This window comes from Plectropomus leopardus, chromosome 3 (genome assembly GCF_026936395.1).
Source record: "Plectropomus leopardus strain MGB_pleo_1.0 chromosome 3, ASM2693639v1, whole genome shotgun sequence".
NCBI lineage: Eukaryota > Metazoa > Chordata > Actinopteri > Perciformes > Serranidae > Plectropomus > Plectropomus leopardus.
Window position 1 is genome coordinate 17,119,714 of NC_142178.1, and position 19,664 is coordinate 17,139,377.

The 19,664-nt window shown below is 38.7% G+C and overlaps 1 protein-coding gene across 5 annotated transcripts; it reads left to right on the forward strand.

Moving 5' to 3' along the window:
- Positions 1 to 2,660: 2,660 nt before the first annotated feature.
- On the forward strand, positions 2,661 to 14,631 carry LOC121942033 (keratin, type I cytoskeletal 19-like). Of its 5 annotated transcripts, XM_088075764.1 has the most exons (12): positions 2,661 to 2,810; positions 5,035 to 5,091; positions 7,316 to 7,372; positions 9,600 to 9,866; positions 10,463 to 10,591; positions 11,007 to 11,089; positions 11,323 to 11,479; positions 11,735 to 11,896; positions 12,026 to 12,151; positions 13,406 to 13,635; positions 13,797 to 13,831; positions 13,947 to 14,631. In XM_088075764.1, the coding sequence occupies exons 1-12, from the start codon at positions 2,730 to 2,732 to the stop codon at positions 14,051 to 14,053; spliced, it is 1,491 nt and encodes a 496-aa protein (XP_087931890.1). In that variant the 5' UTR covers positions 2,661 to 2,729; the 3' UTR covers positions 14,054 to 14,631. The 5 variants fall into 5 exon arrangements, with proteins under 5 accessions (XP_087931890.1, XP_087931891.1, XP_042341040.2 ...); XM_088075765.1 differs by lacking the exon at positions 7,316 to 7,372 and having other exon boundaries at positions 2,662 to 2,810; XM_042485106.2 differs by lacking the exon at positions 5,035 to 5,091 and having other exon boundaries at positions 2,662 to 2,810.
- The last annotated feature ends 5,033 nt before the right edge of the window (positions 14,632 to 19,664 follow it).

Consider the following 19,664-nt stretch of genomic DNA (forward strand, 5'->3'; position numbering starts at 1 on the left):
GAGGCCGCCCCAAATTATGACGTTTTTGGCCTTTTTTTTCCCACTTTGCATACTATGACGTGTTACGTTTCCCCTTTAAACAAAACCTGAAGGTCAGGAGTCGCAGCTTGGGAATTTAACAACACACTGCACAAATCACAAAAAGGCTCAAAACAAAATGGTTCCTTGGTTTCTAAAAGGTGGCAGCAGAAGTTAAACTCTCTACAGCCTCCCACTGACTATCAAAATGATAGACTAACACAAGGATTGGACCCTAAGCCAAAGGTGAAGCGGGAGTCAATGGACGGGGAGGGAAACAAAGTGTATGAAAACTGGTCAGAGAAATAATCTCAAACACACTCAACTCAGACTCTCACTCAAAACAAAAAACACAGAAAGCCAACTGAATGTGTTGACTCTCAGACACACACAACCAACTGAGCAGGGGAACTGCAGTCCCTTTATATAACCTCCCAGCTGACTGATTGCAGTCAGCTGAAGGAGAACATCTCAGGTGCACCCAATAGCTCCTGATGACCTGTTACCTAGATTTTGGGAAATGTGTTCACAAAAGGATCTTTGTGAATTTGTCCATAACATATGCATCTCTACATTTTTCGACATACTATACTATGGCGTTTTCTGCAATTTTTTGGACATGCTTAATTATGAAGCTTTGGGCCTTTTTACCCCCTTTGTAAACTATGATGTGTCTCTACAAGTAATAATATGTTGTTTTTCAGGCCTTTTTTGTGACCTGTCAAAATATGACATTTTTCAACATAATATACTATGGTGTTTTCTGCAATTTTTTCGGACATACTAAATTAGTTTTTTTTCCAAATTGTATACTATAAAGTGTCTCTACATGCTATAATATGTCATTTTTAACCATCTTTTGGACATGTGAAATTTTGACATTTTTACATAATATACAATAGTATGGCATTTTTGGCCTTATTTCGACATGCTATATGATGAAGTGTCTCTAATTTTGTTTTCAGACATTTTTTTGACATGTCAAGATTTTTCGACATACTATACTAAGTCGTCTGATAATCTTATATTTCCTACCAGACAGTGAAAGCATCACCTGTCAGCTTGACTTTCATCTAATTTAGCAACGACTGAGTGATTATGTGCTACAGTTTTATCTGATAAAAAATCCCAAACACACCAGACTGTACACAACTTGTTTCTTGTGATCTGTTGCCCAGGTTGGGTTGAAATGTGTACACACCCTCGTTATCAGATTGGGTGGCAGCTGATGCCCATCACTGATTTTCTTTGTTTTCACACTTGGAGAATTCTTTAGAGCTGCAGGGCTTGTGAGGTTGGTAAAAGGTCTTTTAAAAGGGCCTTTTATTAAAACAACAGAAAACAACACAGTTAAGAAGAACCTGTTTGCGATGTTTAAAGAACAAATTACATCTTGGTTTCCCAGCCATTCTTTTTGGTTAGGTTAGTTTGATAATGACAGTGATGATGTTGCAAGTAAATTACACAGTACAAGTAGATTGAAAAGATAGTAGAAAGTGTGGATGTGATGAAAACAGGCATCATTATCAACCCATACGCCAGAATAAGATGCATGTTTCTGCAAACCATAGCTATATAACTTTTTTACATTATTATCTAGCTGATAAAATGAAACTTTCTGCTTCTTTATCTTTCAAGAACGCTGTGGCTAATGTGTGGTTAGATTTTGGCAAAAAAAAACAACAACTAAAAAACAACAACACTTGGTTATGGTTAGGAAAAGATCATGTTTTGGCTAAAATATCCCAGTTCTAGTGGAACTATCTCCGGTAGAAATGCGACGATGCCTCAGTAAAGTGCGACTCTTTTGGGGGCACTGACTAGAAATGCAGTGCTATCTCACAAAACAAGTGCTTTTCAGAGCATTATTCCAGCTGGAAACACAGTGATATATTGGTAAAAAAAAACAAAAAAAACAATCATGTTTAGTGGTAGTCTCCTGGATGGAAATGCAGTAATGTTTCTGTAAGAAAAACAGACACTTTTTTGACAATATCCTGGCTGAAAATGCAGTGATGGCTGTAAAAAACAACCACTTTTCTTGACACTATCCTGGAGCTGGAAATGATGCAATGTCTCTTTAATAAAACATCTGTGTTTTGTGGCAATAACCTGGCTGGAAATGCACTGATGTCTTGGTGAAAAAAAAAAAACATGTTTTGTGTCTCCTGCCTGAAAAACGCAGTGATGTTGTGGCTAAAACCAACTGCTGCACCTTTAAGTAAGGCTTTGATTTATTGCTATAAGTTAAACTTTTCCACTTATTAGTGGAAGATTCTTTTATGCCTTTTTTCAGAAGTGACATAGTCTTAATTCATCTCAGCTGAAATGACTTATTTCAAATACTAGAGGCAGTGTAGGAGTGTATGTTGTTATAAATACCAGAGAAGACAATCTGGCACAGTTGAAGTATAACTGGCATTTAAATGGAAAAAAAAACAATTATCTTTGTGTCTCTGGTTATCAGTTACGCATCAAGCTGCCTAACTAGATGTTCAACCTGCCAACCACAGAGTGTCACTAATGCAACTGAACACACCTAAAAACACCCACATATGATCTGCATACCACACATTGTTGTGGCATGGGACCAGTCTGCATCCTTCTTTCACTCTCCTATAAAATGTCCCGTTGTCTCAGGCAGAGGCACTCCTCGGAGACTCTCCAGCTCTGTTCATCACCTGCAGGCCAGCTCACCTCCACCTCTCACCATGTCTCTCTCTCTTTCCCGCCAGAATGGCGCCAGCTTCAGCTCCCGCAGCATCCAAAGTCTGAGCAGTGGGGTGCCGATGGTAATGCTAAATTTGTTTTTTTTCCAAATTGTATACTATAACGCGTCTCTACATGCTATAATATGTCATTCTTAACCATCTTTTGAACATGTGAAATTTTGACATTTTTAAAATACAATAGTATGGCATTTTTAGCCTTGTGTCGACATGCTATATGATGAAGTGTCTCTACAAGCTGTATATTTTGTTTTCAGACATACGACATACTATACTAAGTCATCTGATAATCTTATAATATTTCCTACGAGACAGTGAAAGCATCACCTGTCAGCTTGACTTTCATCTAATTTAGCAATGACTGAGTGATTATGTGCTACAGTTTTATACTTGAATAGAAGTGACAGCAACATAAAGGAAAGCTGCGAATGTACCTGCATTTGTTCACCTGTAGTGAATACGTCAGGATGTTCTCAGTAATGGGCGGCATTTCAGCAAACTAAATTCTGCACCTGAGACGTGAACTTGCCTGTTGTTAGAATAATTCTTGGAAACTATATTTGACCGCATGTCATTATTCCTAATAATCCTGAGGTGGAAAGATAATTGCAGGTCTCATTCTTGACATTTATGCTCTTAATACACTGATGCAACACACACACACCAGTGAAATCTGATAAAAAATCCCAAACACACCAGACTGTACACAGCTTGTTTCTTGTGACCTGTTGCCCAGGTTGGGTTGAAATGTGTACACACCCTCGTTATCAGGTTGGGCAGCAGCTGATGCCCATCACTGGTTTTCTTTGTTTTCACACTTGGAGAATTCTTTAGAGCTGCAGGGCTTGTGAGGTTGGTAAAAGGTCTTTTAAAAGGGCCTTTTATTAAAACAACAGAAAACAACACAGTTAAGAAGAACCTGTTTGCAATGTTTAAAGAACAAATTACATCTTGGTTTCCCAGCCATTCTTTTTGGTTAGGTTAGTTTGATAATGACAGTGATGATGTTGCAAGTAAATTACACAGTACAAGTAGATTGAAAAGATAGTAGAAAGTGTGGATGTGATGAAAACAGGCATCATTATCAACCCATATGCCAGAATAAGATGCATGTTTCTGCAAACCATAGCTATATAACTTTTTTACATTATTATCTAGCTGATAAAATGAAACTTTCTGCTTCTTTATCTTTCAAGAACGCTTTGGCTAATGTGTGGTTAGATTTTGGGGAAAAAAAACAACAACACTTGGTTATGGTTAGGAAAAGATCATGTTTTGGCTAAAATATCCCAGTTCTAGTGGAACTATCTTCCGGTAGAAATGCGACGATGCCTCAGTAAAGTGCGACTCTTTTGGGGGCACTGACTAGAATTGCAGTGCTATCTCACAAAACAAGTGCTTTTCATGGCATTATTCCAGCTGGAAACACAGTGATATATTGGTAAAAAAAAACAAAAAAAAAAACCAAACAATCATGTTTAGTGGTAGTCTCCTGGATGGAAATGCAGTAATGTTTCTGTAAGAAAAACAGACACTTTTTTGACAATATCCTGGCTGAAAATGCAGTGATGACTGTAAAAAACAACCACTTTTCTTGACACTATCCTGGAGCTGGAAATGATGCAATGTCTCTTTAATAAAACACCTGTGTTTTGTGGCAATAACCTGGCTGGAAATGCACTGATGTCTTGGTGAAAAAAAAAAACATGTTTTGTGTCTCCTGCCTGAAAAACGCAGTGATGTTGTGGCTAAAACCAACTGCTGCACCTTTAAGTAAGGCTTTGATTTATTGCTATAAGTTAAACTTTTCCACTTATTAGTGGAAGATTCTTTTATGCCTTTTTTCAGAAGTGACATAGTCTTAATTCATCTCAGCTGAAATGACTTATTTCAAATACTAGAGGCAGTGTAGGAGTGTATGTTGTTATAAATACCAGAGAAGACAATCTGGCACAGTTGAAGTATAACTGGCATTTAAATGGAAAAAAAAACAATTATCTTTGTGTCTCTGGTTATCAGTTACGCATCAAGCTGCCTAACTAGATGTTCAACCTGCCAACCACAGAGTGTCACTAATGCAACTGAATACACCTAAAAACACCCACATATGATCTGCATACCACACATTGTTGTGGCATGGGACCAGTCTGCATCCTTCTGTCACTCTCCTATAAAATGTCCCGTTGTCTCAGGCAGAGGCACTCCTCGGAGACTCTCCAGCTCTGTTCATCACCTGCAGGCCAACTCACCTCCACCTCTCACCATGTCTCTCTCTCTTTCCCACCAGAATGGCGCCAGCTTCAGCTCCCGCAGCATCCAAAGTCTGAGCAGTGGGGTGCCGATGGTAATGCTAAATTTGTTTTTTTTCCAAATTGTATACTATAACGTGTCTCTACATGCTATAATATGTCATTCTTAACCATCTTTTGGACATGTGAAATTTTGACATTTTTAAAATACAATAGTATGGCGTTTTTGGCCTTGTGTCGACATGCTATATGATGAAGTGTCTCTACAAGCTGTATATTTTGTTTTCAGACATACGACATACTATACTAAGTCATCTGATAATCTTATAATATTTCCTACGAGACAGTGAAAGCATCACCTGTCAGCTTGACTTTCATCTAATTTAGCAACGACTGAGTGATTATGTGCTACAGTTTTATACATGAATAGAAGTGACAGCAACATAAAGGAAAGCTGCAAATGTACCTGCATTTGTTCACCTGTAGTGAATACGTCAGGATGTTCTCAGTAATGGGCGGCATTTCAGCAAACTAAATTCTGCACCTGAGACGTGAACTTGCCTGTTGTTAGAATAATTCTTGGAAACTATATTTGACCGCATGTCATTATTCCTAATAATCCTGAGGTGGAAAGACAATTGCAGGTCTCATTCTTGACATTTATGCTCTTAATACACTGATGCAACACACACACACCAGTGAAATCTGATAAAAATCCCAAACACACCAGACTGTACACAGCTTGTTTCTTGTGACCTGTTGCCCAGGTTGGGTTGAAATGTGTACACACCCTCGTTATCAGGTTGGGAAGCAGCTGATGCCCATCACAGATTTTCTTTGTTTTCACACTTGGAGAATTCTTTAGAGCTGCAGGGCTTGTGAGGTTGGTAAAAGGTCTTTTAAAAGGGCCTTTTATTAAAACAACAGAAAACAACACAGTTAAGAAGAACCTGTTTGCAATGTTTAAAGAACAAATTACATCTTGGTTTCCCAGCCATTCTTTTTGGTTAGGTTAGTTTGATAATGACAGTGATGATGTTGCAAGTAAATTACACAGTACAAGTAGATTGAAAAGATAGTAGAAAGTGTGGATGTGATGAAAACAGGCATCATTATCAACCCATATGCCAGAATAAGATGCATGTTTCTGCAAACCATAGCTATATAACTTTTTACATTATTATCTAGCTGATAAAATGAAACTTTCTGCTTCTTTATCTTTCAAGAACGCTTTGGCTAATGTGTGGTTAGATTTTGGGAAAAAAAAACAACAACACTTGGTTATGGTTAGGAAAAGATCATGTTTTGGCTAAAATATCCCAGTTCTAGTGAAACTATCTCCGGTAGAAATGCGACGATGCCTCAGTAAAGTGCGACTCTTTTGGGGGCACTGACTAGAATTGCAGTGCTATCTCACAAAACAAGTGCTTTTCATGGCATTATTCCAGCTGGAAACACAGTGATATATTGGTAAAAAAAACCAAACAAACAAAAAAAAACAATCATGTTTAGTGGTAGTCTCCTGGATGGAAATGCAGTAATGTTTCTGTAAGAAAAACAGACACTTTTTTGACAATATCCTGGCTGAAAATGCAGTGATGACTGTAAAAAACAACCACTTTTCTTGACACTATCCTGGAGCTGGAAATGATGCAATGTCTCTTTAATAAAACACCTGTGTTTTGTGGCAATAACCTGGCTGGAAATGCACTGATGTCTTGGTGAAAAAAAAAAAACATGTTTTGTGTCTCCTGCCTGAAAAACGCAGTGATGTTGTGGCTAAAACCAACTGCTGCACCTTTAAGTAAGGCTTTGATTTATTGCTGTAAGTTAAACTTTTCCACTTATTAGTGGAAGATTCTTTTATGCCTTTTTTCAGAAGTGACATAGTCTTAATTCATCTCAGCTGAAATGACTTATTTCAAATACTAGAGGCAGTGTAGGAGTGTATGTTGTTATAAATACCAGAGAAGACATTCTGGCACAGTTGAAGTATAACTGGCATTTAAATGGAAAAAAAAAACAATTATCTTTGTGTCTCTGGTTATCAGTTACGCATCAAGCTGCCTAACTAGATGTTCAACCTGCCAACCACAGAGTGTCACTAATGCAACTGAATACACCTAAAAACACCCACATATGATCTGCATACCACACATTGTTGTGGCATGGGACCAGTCTGCATCCTTCTGTCACTCTCCTATAAAATGTCCCGTTGTCTCAGGCAGAGGCACTCCTCGGAGACTCTCCAGCTCTGTTCATCACCTGCAGGCCAGCTCACCTCCACCTCTCACCATGTCTCTCTCTCTTTCCCGCCAGAATGGCGCCAGCTTCAGCTCCCGCAGCGTCCGAAGTCTGAGCAGTGGGGTGCCGATGGTAATGCTAAATTTGTTTTTTTTCCAAATTGTATACTATAACGTGTCTCTACATGCTATAATATGTCATTCTTAACCATCTTTTGGACATGTGAAATTTTGACATTTTTAAAATACAATAGTATGGCGTTTTTGGCCTTGTGTCGACATGCTATATGATGAAGTGTCTCTACAAGCTGTATATTTTGTTTTCAGACATACGACATACTATACTAAGTCATCTGATAATCTTATAATATTTCCTACGAGACAGTGAAAGCATCACCTGTCAGCTTGACTTTCATCTAATTTAGCAACGACTGAGTGATTATGTGCTACAGTTTTATACATGAATAGAAGTGACAGCAACATAAAGGAAAGCTGCAAATGTACCTGCATTTGTTCACCTGTAGTGAATACGTCAGGATGTTCTCAGTAATGGGCGGCATTTCAGCAAACTAAATTCTGCACCTGAGACGTGAACTTGCCTGTTGTTAGAATAATTCTTGGAAACTATATTTGACCGCATGTCATTATTCCTAATAATCCTGAGGTGGAAAGACAATTGCAGGTCTCATTCTTGACATTTATGCTCTTAATACACTGATGCAACACACACACACCAGTGAAATCTGATAAAAATCCCAAACACACCAGACTGTACACAGCTTGTTTCTTGTGACCTGTTGCCCAGGTTGGGTTGAAATGTGTACACACCCTCGTTATCAGGTTGGGAAGCAGCTGATGCCCATCACAGATTTTCTTTGTTTTCACACTTGGAGAATTCTTTAGAGCTGCAGGGCTTGTGAGGTTGGTAAAAGGTCTTTTAAAAGGGCCTTTTATTAAAACAACAGAAAACAACACAGTTAAGAAGAACCTGTTTGCAATGTTTAAAGAACAAATTACATCTTGGTTTCCCAGCCATTCTTTTTGGTTAGGTTAGTTTGATAATGACAGTGATGATGTTGCAAGTAAATTACACAGTACAAGTAGATTGAAAAGATAGTAGAAAGTGTGGATGTGATGAAAACAGGCATCATTATCAACCCATATGCCAGAATAAGATGCATGTTTCTGCAAACCATAGCTATATAACTTTTTTACATTATTATCTAGCTGATAAAATGAAACTTTCTGCTTCTTTATCTTTCAAGAACGCTTTGGCTAATGTGTGGTTAGATTTTGGGAAAAAAAAACAACAACACTTGGTTATGGTTAGGAAAAGATCATGTTTTGGCTAAAATATCCCAGTTCTAGTGAAACTATCTCCGGTAGAAATGCGACGATGCCTCAGTAAAGTGCGACTCTTTTGGGGGCACTGACTAGAATTGCAGTGCTATCTCACAAAACAAGTGCTTTTCATGGCATTATTCCAGCTGGAAACACAGTGATATATTGGTAAAAAAAACCAAACAAACAAAAAAAAACAAACAATCATGTTTAGTGGTAGTCTCCTGGATGGAAATGCAGTAATGTTTCTGTAAGAAAAACAGACACTTTTTTGACAATATCCTGGCTGAAAATGCAGTGATGACTGTAAAAAACAACCACTTTTCTTGACACTATCCTGGAGCTGGAAATGATGCAATGTCTCTTTAATAAAACACCTGTGTTTTGTGGCAATAACCTGGCTGGAAATGCACTGATGTCTTGGTGAAAAAAAAAAACATGTTTTGTGTCTCCTGCCTGAAAAACGCAGTGATGTTGTGGCTAAAACCAACTGCTGCACCTTTAAGTAAGGCTTTGATTTATTGCTGTAAGTTAAACTTTTCCACTTATTAGTGGAAGATTCTTTTATGCCTTTTTTCAGAAGTGACATAGTCTTAATTCATCTCAGCTGAAATGACTTATTTCAAATACTAGAGGCAGTGTAGGAGTGTATGTTGTTATAAATACCAGAGAAGACAATCTGGCACAGTTGAAGTATAACTGGCATTTAAATGGAAAAAAAAACAATTATCTTTGTGTCTCTGGTTATCAGTTACGCATCAAGCTGCCTAACTAGATGTTCAACCTGCCAACCACAGAGTATCACTAATGCAACTGAATACACCTAAAAACACCCACATATGATCTGCATACCACACATTGTTGTGGCATGGGACCAGTCTGCATCCTTCTGTCACTCTCCTATAAAATGTCCCGTTGTCTCAGGCAGAGGCACTCCTCGGAGACTCTCCAGCTCTGTTCATCACCTGCAGGCCAGCTCACCTCCACCTCTCACCATGTCTCTCTCTCTTTCCCGCCAGAATGGCGCCAGCTTCAGCTCCCGCAGCGTCCGAAGTCTGAGCAGTGGGGTGCCGATGGTAGGAAGTGGTCACACCCTCACTTCCAGTGGCGGGACCATCCAGAGCTACGCGCCCAGCATGCACGGGGGCGCGGGAGGTTTCGGGACCAGGGTCTCCCGGTCCTTCTCCACTGGGTTGCTGACCCCGTTTAGCGAGTCTGCAGTCATCAGCAATGAGAAGGTGACCATGCAGGACCTCAACGACCGCCTGGCCTCCTACCTGGAGAAGGTAATGATTATGATGATGAAATATACCTACAAAATGCTGCACCATCCCTACTGGGGTAATAGATTTTTTTTAAATCTGCAACAAAGTAATTGATTTTAGTGTGCTTGAATCTCTTAAAACCTGAGCAAATTTGTTTGATTTCCTTGAAAAAGATGAAGGCAATGAACATCTCAACAAGGCATGAAAAAAATACATTTGTAATAAATAATAAATACATTTGCTTATAAAAAAAGTGTAAAAATGTGTTTATTCTGTATATGTTTTATTATTTTGTAATATAATTTTAAATGTAAGGTTGTTGTAATTATAACTATAGTTTTGTCTAATTCACTAATAATCCTCCCCTCTTTTTTAAGCTATTTTTAGGTAGTTTTCTTGTCAGAAATTTCTTGCAGTTTGTGGGACATTTCTTGCCCATTTGGTCATTTTGCATTTCCCCCAGTGTTTCTGACAGAAATTAAACTACTATGCTCAGGATTTAAAGGGTCAAAGAGCTTGTGAAAAGCGTCTAAACGCCAAAAAACAGTAAAAGAAATTTGCCTCCAAAAATCACCCTTGTGATATGAACCTGAACTAAATTCTGGCTGTGCATGCAGGTGCGCTCCCTGGAGGCCGCCAACAGGAAGCTGGAGCTGCAGATCAGAGAGTATTATGAGAAGAGAGGTCCTACTGCTTCCCAAGACTTCACTCACTACTACGCTATCATCGCTGATCTCCGAGATCAGGTACCACTTACATTTTACACATCATGACACATTAAAAAAATATCACTGAAAAAAATATTCTACAAAACAATAAGCGGGAGACACAGTGAGCAGTAGTGCCCCCAGATTTTCTGGCCAGATGGGGCCACTGGCAACCCCGTCCCCCACACACTGACATACAAACAATAGGTTACCAAAGCAGAACACCGAACATTTATGCGCATGCTTAGGGATGTATAATAACTTGTAATTTAATCATCTACAGTTGCTTTCAATCAAAACCCAACATACAAAAGTGAGTTTTTTGAAATATCATGTTTTGGGTGTCCGCTGCTGTGTAAAAATGACACATGACACATAAATGTAAACGATGAATTAATCCAGTGTGACAAATATATATATGAAATAAAGTCAATTTCTTTTTGTCCTCATTTAGATCAAGATGAAACATTTAGAGAATCGACGCATCATCCTGAAGGTTGACAATGCTCAACTGGCTGCAGACGACTTTAAAATAAAGTAGGTTGCTTCATGCTAAAATCCACATGCATTCTCCAGTCATTTCATTGGATAATACATCAGTCAGATTTGAAGAATGTTTTGAAACTGTACTCTGTAATTTTCTTTTAAAAAGTCTGAAAAAAATGGTTTACATTATGTGGGTGGAATTACATTTACATTATAGACTGAAGGTGCCGATGACTGTTCACTCATTTAATATAATTTTAACTATACCTGGCTTCCCTCTGTAGGTATGAGACGGAGTTGAACATGCATACGATGGTGCAAGCCGACGTGTTGCGTCTCCGAGGGGTCCGGGACAGCCTGACTATTGCCATCAGTGATCTGGAAGTGCAGATAGAAGGCTTGAAAGAGGAGCTTGTGTACATCAAGAGAAACCATGAGGAGGTAAGACACATTCAGAATTTTTCTCTGTTGTAGTGTTGAAAACAAAATTTGTAAAAAAAAATAAAAAAAAACAAAAAACAACAACAATAGAATAGAAAAGAACATGAAGAAGACACTGACTGGTGTTAAAAGCTGTATGATCTGTTTTTATGTTCAATGGCGCCATCTGCTGGTGATGGGCCACCATGATATCACACACCTGTAGAGGGGCAGGGGATTTTTTTTTTTTTTTTAAATAAAGTGTCCATGTTGCAGGAGCTGCAGCAGCTGAGGATCCAGCAGACTGGCACGGTTAATGTAGAGGTGGACAGTGCAGAGTCTGTTGATCTGACATTGGTCCTGCAGGAGATGAGGGAGCAGTATGAAGCTCTGGTGCTGAGGAACAAGCAGGAGCTCGAGAAATGGTTCCAAGCCAAGGTGAGACAGGGGCCTGAAACGATTTTGCAAAGATATGGCATGTCAGGGGATTTTATTTTATTTTTTTGTGTTTGTGTGTGTGTGTGTGTGTGTGTGTGTGTGTGTGTGTGTGTGTGTGTGTGAGAAAAGGTGGCTCTTCTTGAGACGAAAATCAAGACATGTTCAGTAGAGGTGACAACCTCCTACACAGAGCTGTCAGAGCTGAAGAGAACCTACCAGAGTTTGGAGATCAGTCGACAAAGTGTCATCACAGAGGTAAAACTGGGAGAATGCAAAAACAAACACATTTTACTGTGCAGGGTTAGCTGATTGTATTCAGATTAAAGGGTAGGTTACCAGCTTTTCAGTCTGTCTTAAAACAGCACTCACATGTCCTTATGTACTTTGAGTAAATGTAGAGTTTCTGCTCGTCAAATGCACACAGTCTCTTTTCAAAGTGTTACATTTCCCGATGAGGCTCAGGGAATGAAGGGAGTAGCAAAAAAAGTGAAGCAGAAGCGAGGGGAAACTGGTGTATAAACAAAAGTTATTTTTTGCAAAAAACAAAGGGAAAAAACAGGAAGTAAAAGTGTACAAGAAGTACTGGAAAATCTTACAAAAAATTGCTTTATTATAGCAAAGAAAGTGACAATTAATTAGATGACTAAAACAATAAATACACACAAGGTTCACGAGCCTCCCTCCAAATGGGCGTAAAGATCACTGATCCAGTGGACTGCAACTTTAATTTCTTCAGTCTGCACAGTCAGCACACAACATTCATGCTGCCACGCTGCAACACTGGCCCTAACATTTCACTTCTTCAGTCTTTATATACTCCATGTTCCTAATGAGCAGATTAAGCACAGGTGTGCTCAATCCATCTCTGCATGGTGGGGAGGAGGGTAGGGTGGCACTTGGAAAAGCACTCAGAGACACACGCAAAAAACACAGGGAATGGGCTTGATAAAGGGCACACCCACCTTTCACCCATAACAAAAGTAAACAGATCGTAGTTAAATAACTTTGTTATTAGGGATACCTCCTTTGGCTTAGAAAAAACATAGTAGCTTGGGTTAAAATAAGCATGTTTGTGAACAGTGGTTTTCTTGGTGAAAGTCCAGAGCTTGTTTGATCCTCTACGCGGCCATTCTCTTTATACAACAGCAGCTGCTCAGTGTCGGAAAATGAAACTGCCCGGTGTGTCTCAAACTCCGGCAAAGGGGTGCCAGTTGTGTTACTATCTGACGCCAAGGACCATTTATCAAGGCTGGTATTTTACAAGTTGGGAGTGAGACTGGATTTTTCCTAATGCATTGTGATGGGGACAATATCCACAATCCCTGTTCTGCGCAAAACTATTTTCCAAAGTTTATCTAAAGTTAATAAAACGCTTCAGCAGCCAGGGTTGGTGATGCTTCATAGCAAGCAAAAAGTCTTAAGGCTGGGTATCTGTTGATTCCAAAAAAATTGAACCGATTACCGTTGTGGCAAGCTTTTTTTCTGATCACACTCCCGTCTGTCCCGTAGATTCAGTGCCTGCAGCAAAGCGTGGACGAAACAAAAAGTCGATTCAACCTCCAGCTCAGCCAGCTGCAGAGGACCATCGACATGCTGCAGGAAGAGCTGAAGCAGCTGATTCTCTCTCTGGAGCAGCAGCAAACTGAGTATGACATGCTGCTGGACATCAAGATGAGGCTGGAATTGGAGATTGCTGAGTACCGGAGGCTGCTGGATGGAGAGACGCGGGAGAAAGGACTGTAAGATCCACATAACTTTTTCATTTTTCTAATGACATTTTTTATGACATTTTAATATATGACTTTTTAGTGACGTTTTAATGACATGCATTCTATGACTTTTTAAAGCAAAATATGAAAAAGAAAAAAGGTTTTAAACAATGTTCCCTCTTTCCATTTAGAGCCGTGGTCATCAGCAAGGTTGTGGAAGTGGAAGGTAAGAATCCCAGTCAGTCAAGAAACCAATTTTCTGATCTTGTAACAATATGATATAATTAGACTCATTGCACTGTGGTCTCATGATGCATTATATTTGTTCTCTACCGCTGCAGAGCAAAAACCCCACATTGAGCGGAGGGTGAAGACCATTGTGGAGGAGATTGTTGATGGGCAGGTGGTGTCCTCCACTGTTGATACCCAGGTGGAAGACATTCAGTGATACCTAAAACTTACAGTTTAATGATGATTTGGCACCTAAATGTTGCAATACTTGCTTAATGAATCATTCCCCAGAGTCAGCTGTTCACTTCTAATTTCAAGTTCGCTATATGATAGTTTCTAATGAATTTAAAACTATTTTCAAAAAGAACTTTTGTGTTTTAAGGAGGTTTAAAGAGCTTTTCTTTTGATTTTAATATGGTAAAGGTTGCAGCAGGTGATGCTTTTTCCTTGACGGATGTTAATTTTGGTAGGTGTCGGACAAAAACAGAATTAAAAAGCCAGACAGCACAGATAACAATGTGTATTCCTAAACCTAAAATGTGTTTTACAACTCAGAAAGTTTGATTAGAGTTTGTGCCTGCATTATCATCTGCAAATTTGTACAATTTTTGGACATGACACGAGTCGTAAAAAGGTCGCGATTCAAGCCATCTTCAGGTCATGCAAAACTACTGTTAAAAACTTGATACCTTTTTTGTTGTCTGAGGTCAAGGTCAGTGTCTCCTGTGTTTCCCCTGAGCAGAAACTCTGCTGTAAAATCACAATTCACCAAAATAAAGCAAAATCTGTCATTGACTGTTTAGTTCTGAAATGTTACTCATCGCCACCAGGTGTCACGTTTGTGTTTCTCTCTAACAGTAAAGTCTACAACTTAAGTGGACTGCATAATCTCATTTTGCTTAAGAGGAAATAGATTGTTGCTACAGCAAAAGACCTTTAGAAACATAATTATTTTAACTTAGTCACAGGACAGTGAAGACTAGTCCATAAAATACACAAAGTCAAGGCACAATATTGATCTCATGTTGTGCACTGTAGGAAAAATAATCAAGTGACAATGAATTTCACAAAAACAGACAGTTAAGAAGAACATTGTACTCTTAATATAGAGAGTAGATTGTATAAGTGTAGCTTTGGTTTTGGTGAGGTTTACAGATCATCTTAGTCAAAAAGGGCCTCTTTATTTGGGTGGGGTTGATTCAAACAGACACCACTAGTGATTCACCTTTAGTGAATCACTAAGTTTATCCGTTAGTCAGAATGACTCAGCATTAAAAACTCCCTTCCTTTCACTGCTTTCATGCAGCACTTTGTTAAGACATTGATGCTATCCATCAGCAGTGTTATTAAATTTAATTAGTAGCCCTCATGATCATGTTTCAGCAGCTTTGTGCAGCAGAGCACGTTCAAGTTTTGGCAAAGAGGACCGGATTCATTTCACTTACTGTCTCAATCCAACAATTAAAATTATTCTAGATGATTACAGGAAAAAATAAATACTAAAAAAATGTGCACCATTACTGCATTACTGCATCGTTGCAATTCACGCCTAACAGACAGTCAGAGAGTCCCGTTTAAAATGAAATCCTTACTTTAAATTCGCCCTCCTGGTGCAAAGCTTTAAGCCTAAATAAAACGTTTTCCTAAAAGGTGAGCAAATTCCCCACAGATGTGCTTTTTTGTTGCACTAACTCTGAGGATATCGGATTAGCAGAAAAAGAGAACACAGGTTTTCCCTCTGCTGACTGGAATTATCATTATTATTACCAAAATATAAGAAATTGGGGGTTTAATTTTGTGCACATGGGCTCCTTGTTCAGTTCAGTTAACGTGTAGTCACGGATGAAAAATTAAATGGGCCCACTGGGCACAGGCCCAGACACACAAAGAGACTCATAACAACTCCGGAAAGGGACAAAAAAAAAGTCACAAAGAGACACAAAACGACTATGAGGAGACACAAAAGAGACACAGAGTACAAGAGACACATAATTACGAAAGAGAGACACAAAATGATTACAAAGAAATGCAAAATAGCTGCAAAGAGACATAAAAAGACTCGCTACTACTACAGAAAGGGGCAACAAACACAAATCAACCAGAGACTCAAAGTACAACAAAGACACAAAATGTCAACAAAGACCCAAATAACTACAAAGAATGTAAAACAGCTGCAAGGACACTCAAGACTTACAACTATGGAAAAGGACCAAAAAAAAACCCCAAAACATTACAAACAGACTAAAAATGACTACAAAGAGACACAAGATGACCACACTGAGAGACAAAACAGCTACAAAAAATGCATAATAGCTACAAAGAGACACAAAGAGACTCATCACAACTGTGGAAGGCAGCAAAGCAAACACTAAAAGACACTTATTAACTACTGAGAGACAGAAAAACAACTACAAAGAGACTAAAAAAGGCCTAAAAAGAGACACAAGACTTCGGGGAGATCTTTAATGACTGCAAAGACATGCAAAGTAATGACAAAAAGAGGCTAAATAACTCTAAACTCTGAGTGTCTTGCTCCGTAGCAGAGATGATGGGGCCTTCTGCATGTCTGTCTGCTTGCATTGTCTCATAATCGGCTCCTATCTCCAATAGAGATATCAGCTACTTTTATGTTTTTTGGTGGCAGAAAAAGGGAATCTGTTCAGTTCTGAGTTTGGTTGTGAATTTCCAGAACTCTCAGTGCACCTGACCAGTGGAAGTGTTGCAAGAATAAGTACTGTAAAGGGTGCGGTTAATAGCGGCAGGACACTGCAAGATGCAATAGAAACCAGTCTGTGCCTGAAATAAGATAAACACAAAGGCAGAAGAGCATTGTCAAAAAAACACCTGAGCTTTCAGTGATTAATCGCAGTGCTCTTTCTCTCTGCGGACTGAAAGGGAGATATTGCTTTATGTTGGCTTAGAGCCTAAGTTACACACCCAGGTAAAAGCGCTCGGGGCTCTTTCTCATGTCACAGCACATTTTGAGCATACTGTTCCGACATGGTTTTCAACACAAGTCTATTATTTGTACCAGAGAGGCACTTCGTACTCAGACTTAAATGGGCCTTAAGCATTCTTTCACCCGCTAACATGAAAAGTGGATGGGGTACGTGACACTGTAAATGTGTCAAAAAGACTTATTGAAATGGTTTTTGGCAAAAGCCCTGCAAGTTTAAGTGCAGGTACAACTCCCACACATACCATGTGCATAGCAGTGTCACTCAATAGATGCAGGGCATGCACCAATTAGTCTGTGGTTTTGATACACATCTTGTCATATGAAAATCTGATAAGTAATTTTGGGTGAATGGAAAATAAGCCAGTTTGCAGAAATATCTTAACTGATGGCAGCACGCCTCATTTATACTTTGCTATCCACACAGAAACCACAGTCACACTTTGCATTACCGCATACCAGCACCGTAAATCACTCGACTCACATAAAGCCACAGAGCAGAGCAGTTTGCACAGTATCTGTTGGTTACAGAACATTGTGTTACACTTTAATATCTTCATTTCTTTTTTGAACTGAATAAAATCTACCTGTGAAGTGTAGAGAATTAAATTAGAAACATAACACATACATAAAGTCTCTTTTGTGTTTTACTGTAATGTTGCCCTGGTTCATTTAAAAGGAAAGAGAAAAAAAAAACGATGGGATTTTCCCATTGGTTTTTGGATTACTGCAGAAAATAACTTTTGCGGTAAACAAACGTTCATGATACTCATGTTGTGTTCAGCAAGAAAATCTTTACAGATGAACACCACTTTATGATTTTTGAAATGTAATGGCCATTGTCAGAGGTAAAAAGCTAACATCAGACTGTAAACAAACTACACTGCAGTCACATGACTTAATGTTGTCTGTAAATCAGCGTTCGGTGTGATGATGCTCTATAATCTCATTTAGCCACTTGATAGAAACTGCCTTTGTAAAGACGCATTAAAGCTTCGAAATTCATGAGTGGGGTATTTACTGACCTATTTTATGTCATAGTACGAAACGTGAAAGTCTCTTAACAGCAAACTGTATACCTTAGAAGATGCTAGCATAAGCAAGACTGATTTCATGTCACTGAAAAAAGACGTGTAATTCAGGAGCTGTAATGATAATGTTAATCACATTTAGATATAGATTTAATAAATGAACAGCTGTTTTTTACAAGAGCATAAATTTCATTTAAGAAAACGGAAGCCTATGTCTTTTTTAAAAATTGAAAAATAGACTAGATTTTTTGCAGCTCAACCTTATTGACATTGTTGTGTGTATTTGACATTCTCACACTGAAGCTTCTGAGACCTGCAAAACAATGTGAGAAAATCTCTGAAAGTAAGTTTTATCTTGACTCATGCAACTGTCACCCACTGCCTGCGGAAAAATTACTCAGTCATGCTTTAGTTATATGATGTCAAACATTTTACCTCAGGACAACCTGACAGCCAACTGCTGTTAAAATGTCTTTTTAAAAGATAAATGCTCTTCATATTCGCATTGTTGCTATTTTTTTGTATTACTATAGTGACACAGTAATGGGCAAGTTGTGCAATGTATATTCAGAGAAGAGGACACTTTGCACATCTATTTCAAAAGCAGGTACCTAAGTGGGGGACAAATAGGACACAATTTGCATACAGACTCCCACACATTATTACTTGTAAAATATATGTTCTGCATTATATTTCCCTAATTTTTAGGTATTCTTACAACTTTTGTCAATCTACAGAAGACAGTTTTATGGAGTCTTATGCACTCGTCTATCACAGTGAAGCATATTCTTCACCTTGCCACGGTGTCTCACACTTAAAAATATTACAGACAATTTCCCTTTTAATTCTGATACTAACTTACAGTAAACTTAACATAAGCTAACTCAGCAAGAATGCTGTAATAATATGCCGTTTAAACCTCTCCAGTGCCACACCCTATGTTATTCTATCACAGGTATGTCTGATTGCACAATGGGTACTGTCTTGTCGAGTTACGCTGTATTTCGTGAACGCACATTTACACCATCACTTGTTTCTGCTGGTAGTGAAAATGATCCATGTTTAGGAAGTGATATTAGAGGATAAATGTTTGAAATGGTACAGATGTCATGAGACAATGACATTCACCTCTTCGCCGTGCCCCTGTAAATTTACTTACAGCTGTAAAAACAGTTTTGCTATTATTCTATGCTATAGAATACTTGCAGAAAACTTGTGCATTAAAAAGACTGGGCATCTGCAAATGGAGCAGTAAAACCGTCAATGAATTATTATGCAGAGCTACCTTACAGTGTGTATGCACAAGAGGTTGGTGTGTTGGTGTGAAAATGCTCTCTCCGGAGGAAGAGAGTATATCCACTCATGTATTACTCGGGGTTTCAAACTATTCAAAGTTCATTTTGAGGTTTCAAACACTTGGACATTATTTATAGCATTTTGACACACGCATGAGATGGGTCTGAAACCTCTGAATGAAAAGCAGCTGCAAAAAGCAACATCTGGCTTGTATTACTGCAGGCTGTGGATGTGCATACTCTGCAATAGTAATTTGTTGGTGAGAAATAAAACAACTTTTTGTGAGACTTAACCAGAAGCAAAATGTTCAAAATAATACATCCATTATTCCTATAATTGTCACTATTTGAAAATTAATCCAAAACAGAGAGGGAAGGTTGAAATGCCTGTAAAAAATTGAAAGAAATACTGTGGTGCAATGGAAGGAAGCAAACAAGCAAGCGCTTGTTCTTGTTTGGGCATGATACACATGCCAAAGGACAATGCCAAGGAAAGTAAAGAACATACTGGCATATCTGCGGTGAGCTTTCCAGCAGCGCTTTGCC

Bases quoted from the DNA above. Each gene is read 5' to 3' on its own strand.
- LOC121942033 (XM_088075764.1), top strand. From the start codon at position 2,730: ATGTCTCTCTCTCTTTCCCGCCAGAATGGCGCCAGCTTCAGCTCCCGC. The intron at 7,373-9,599 runs GTAATGCTAAAT...CTTTCCCGCCAG, and splicing joins TGAGCAGTGGGGTGCCGATG to AATGGCGCCAGCTTCAGCTC. The intron at 11,090-11,322 runs GTAGGTTGCTTC...TTCCCTCTGTAG, and splicing joins GCAGACGACTTTAAAATAAA to GTATGAGACGGAGTTGAACA.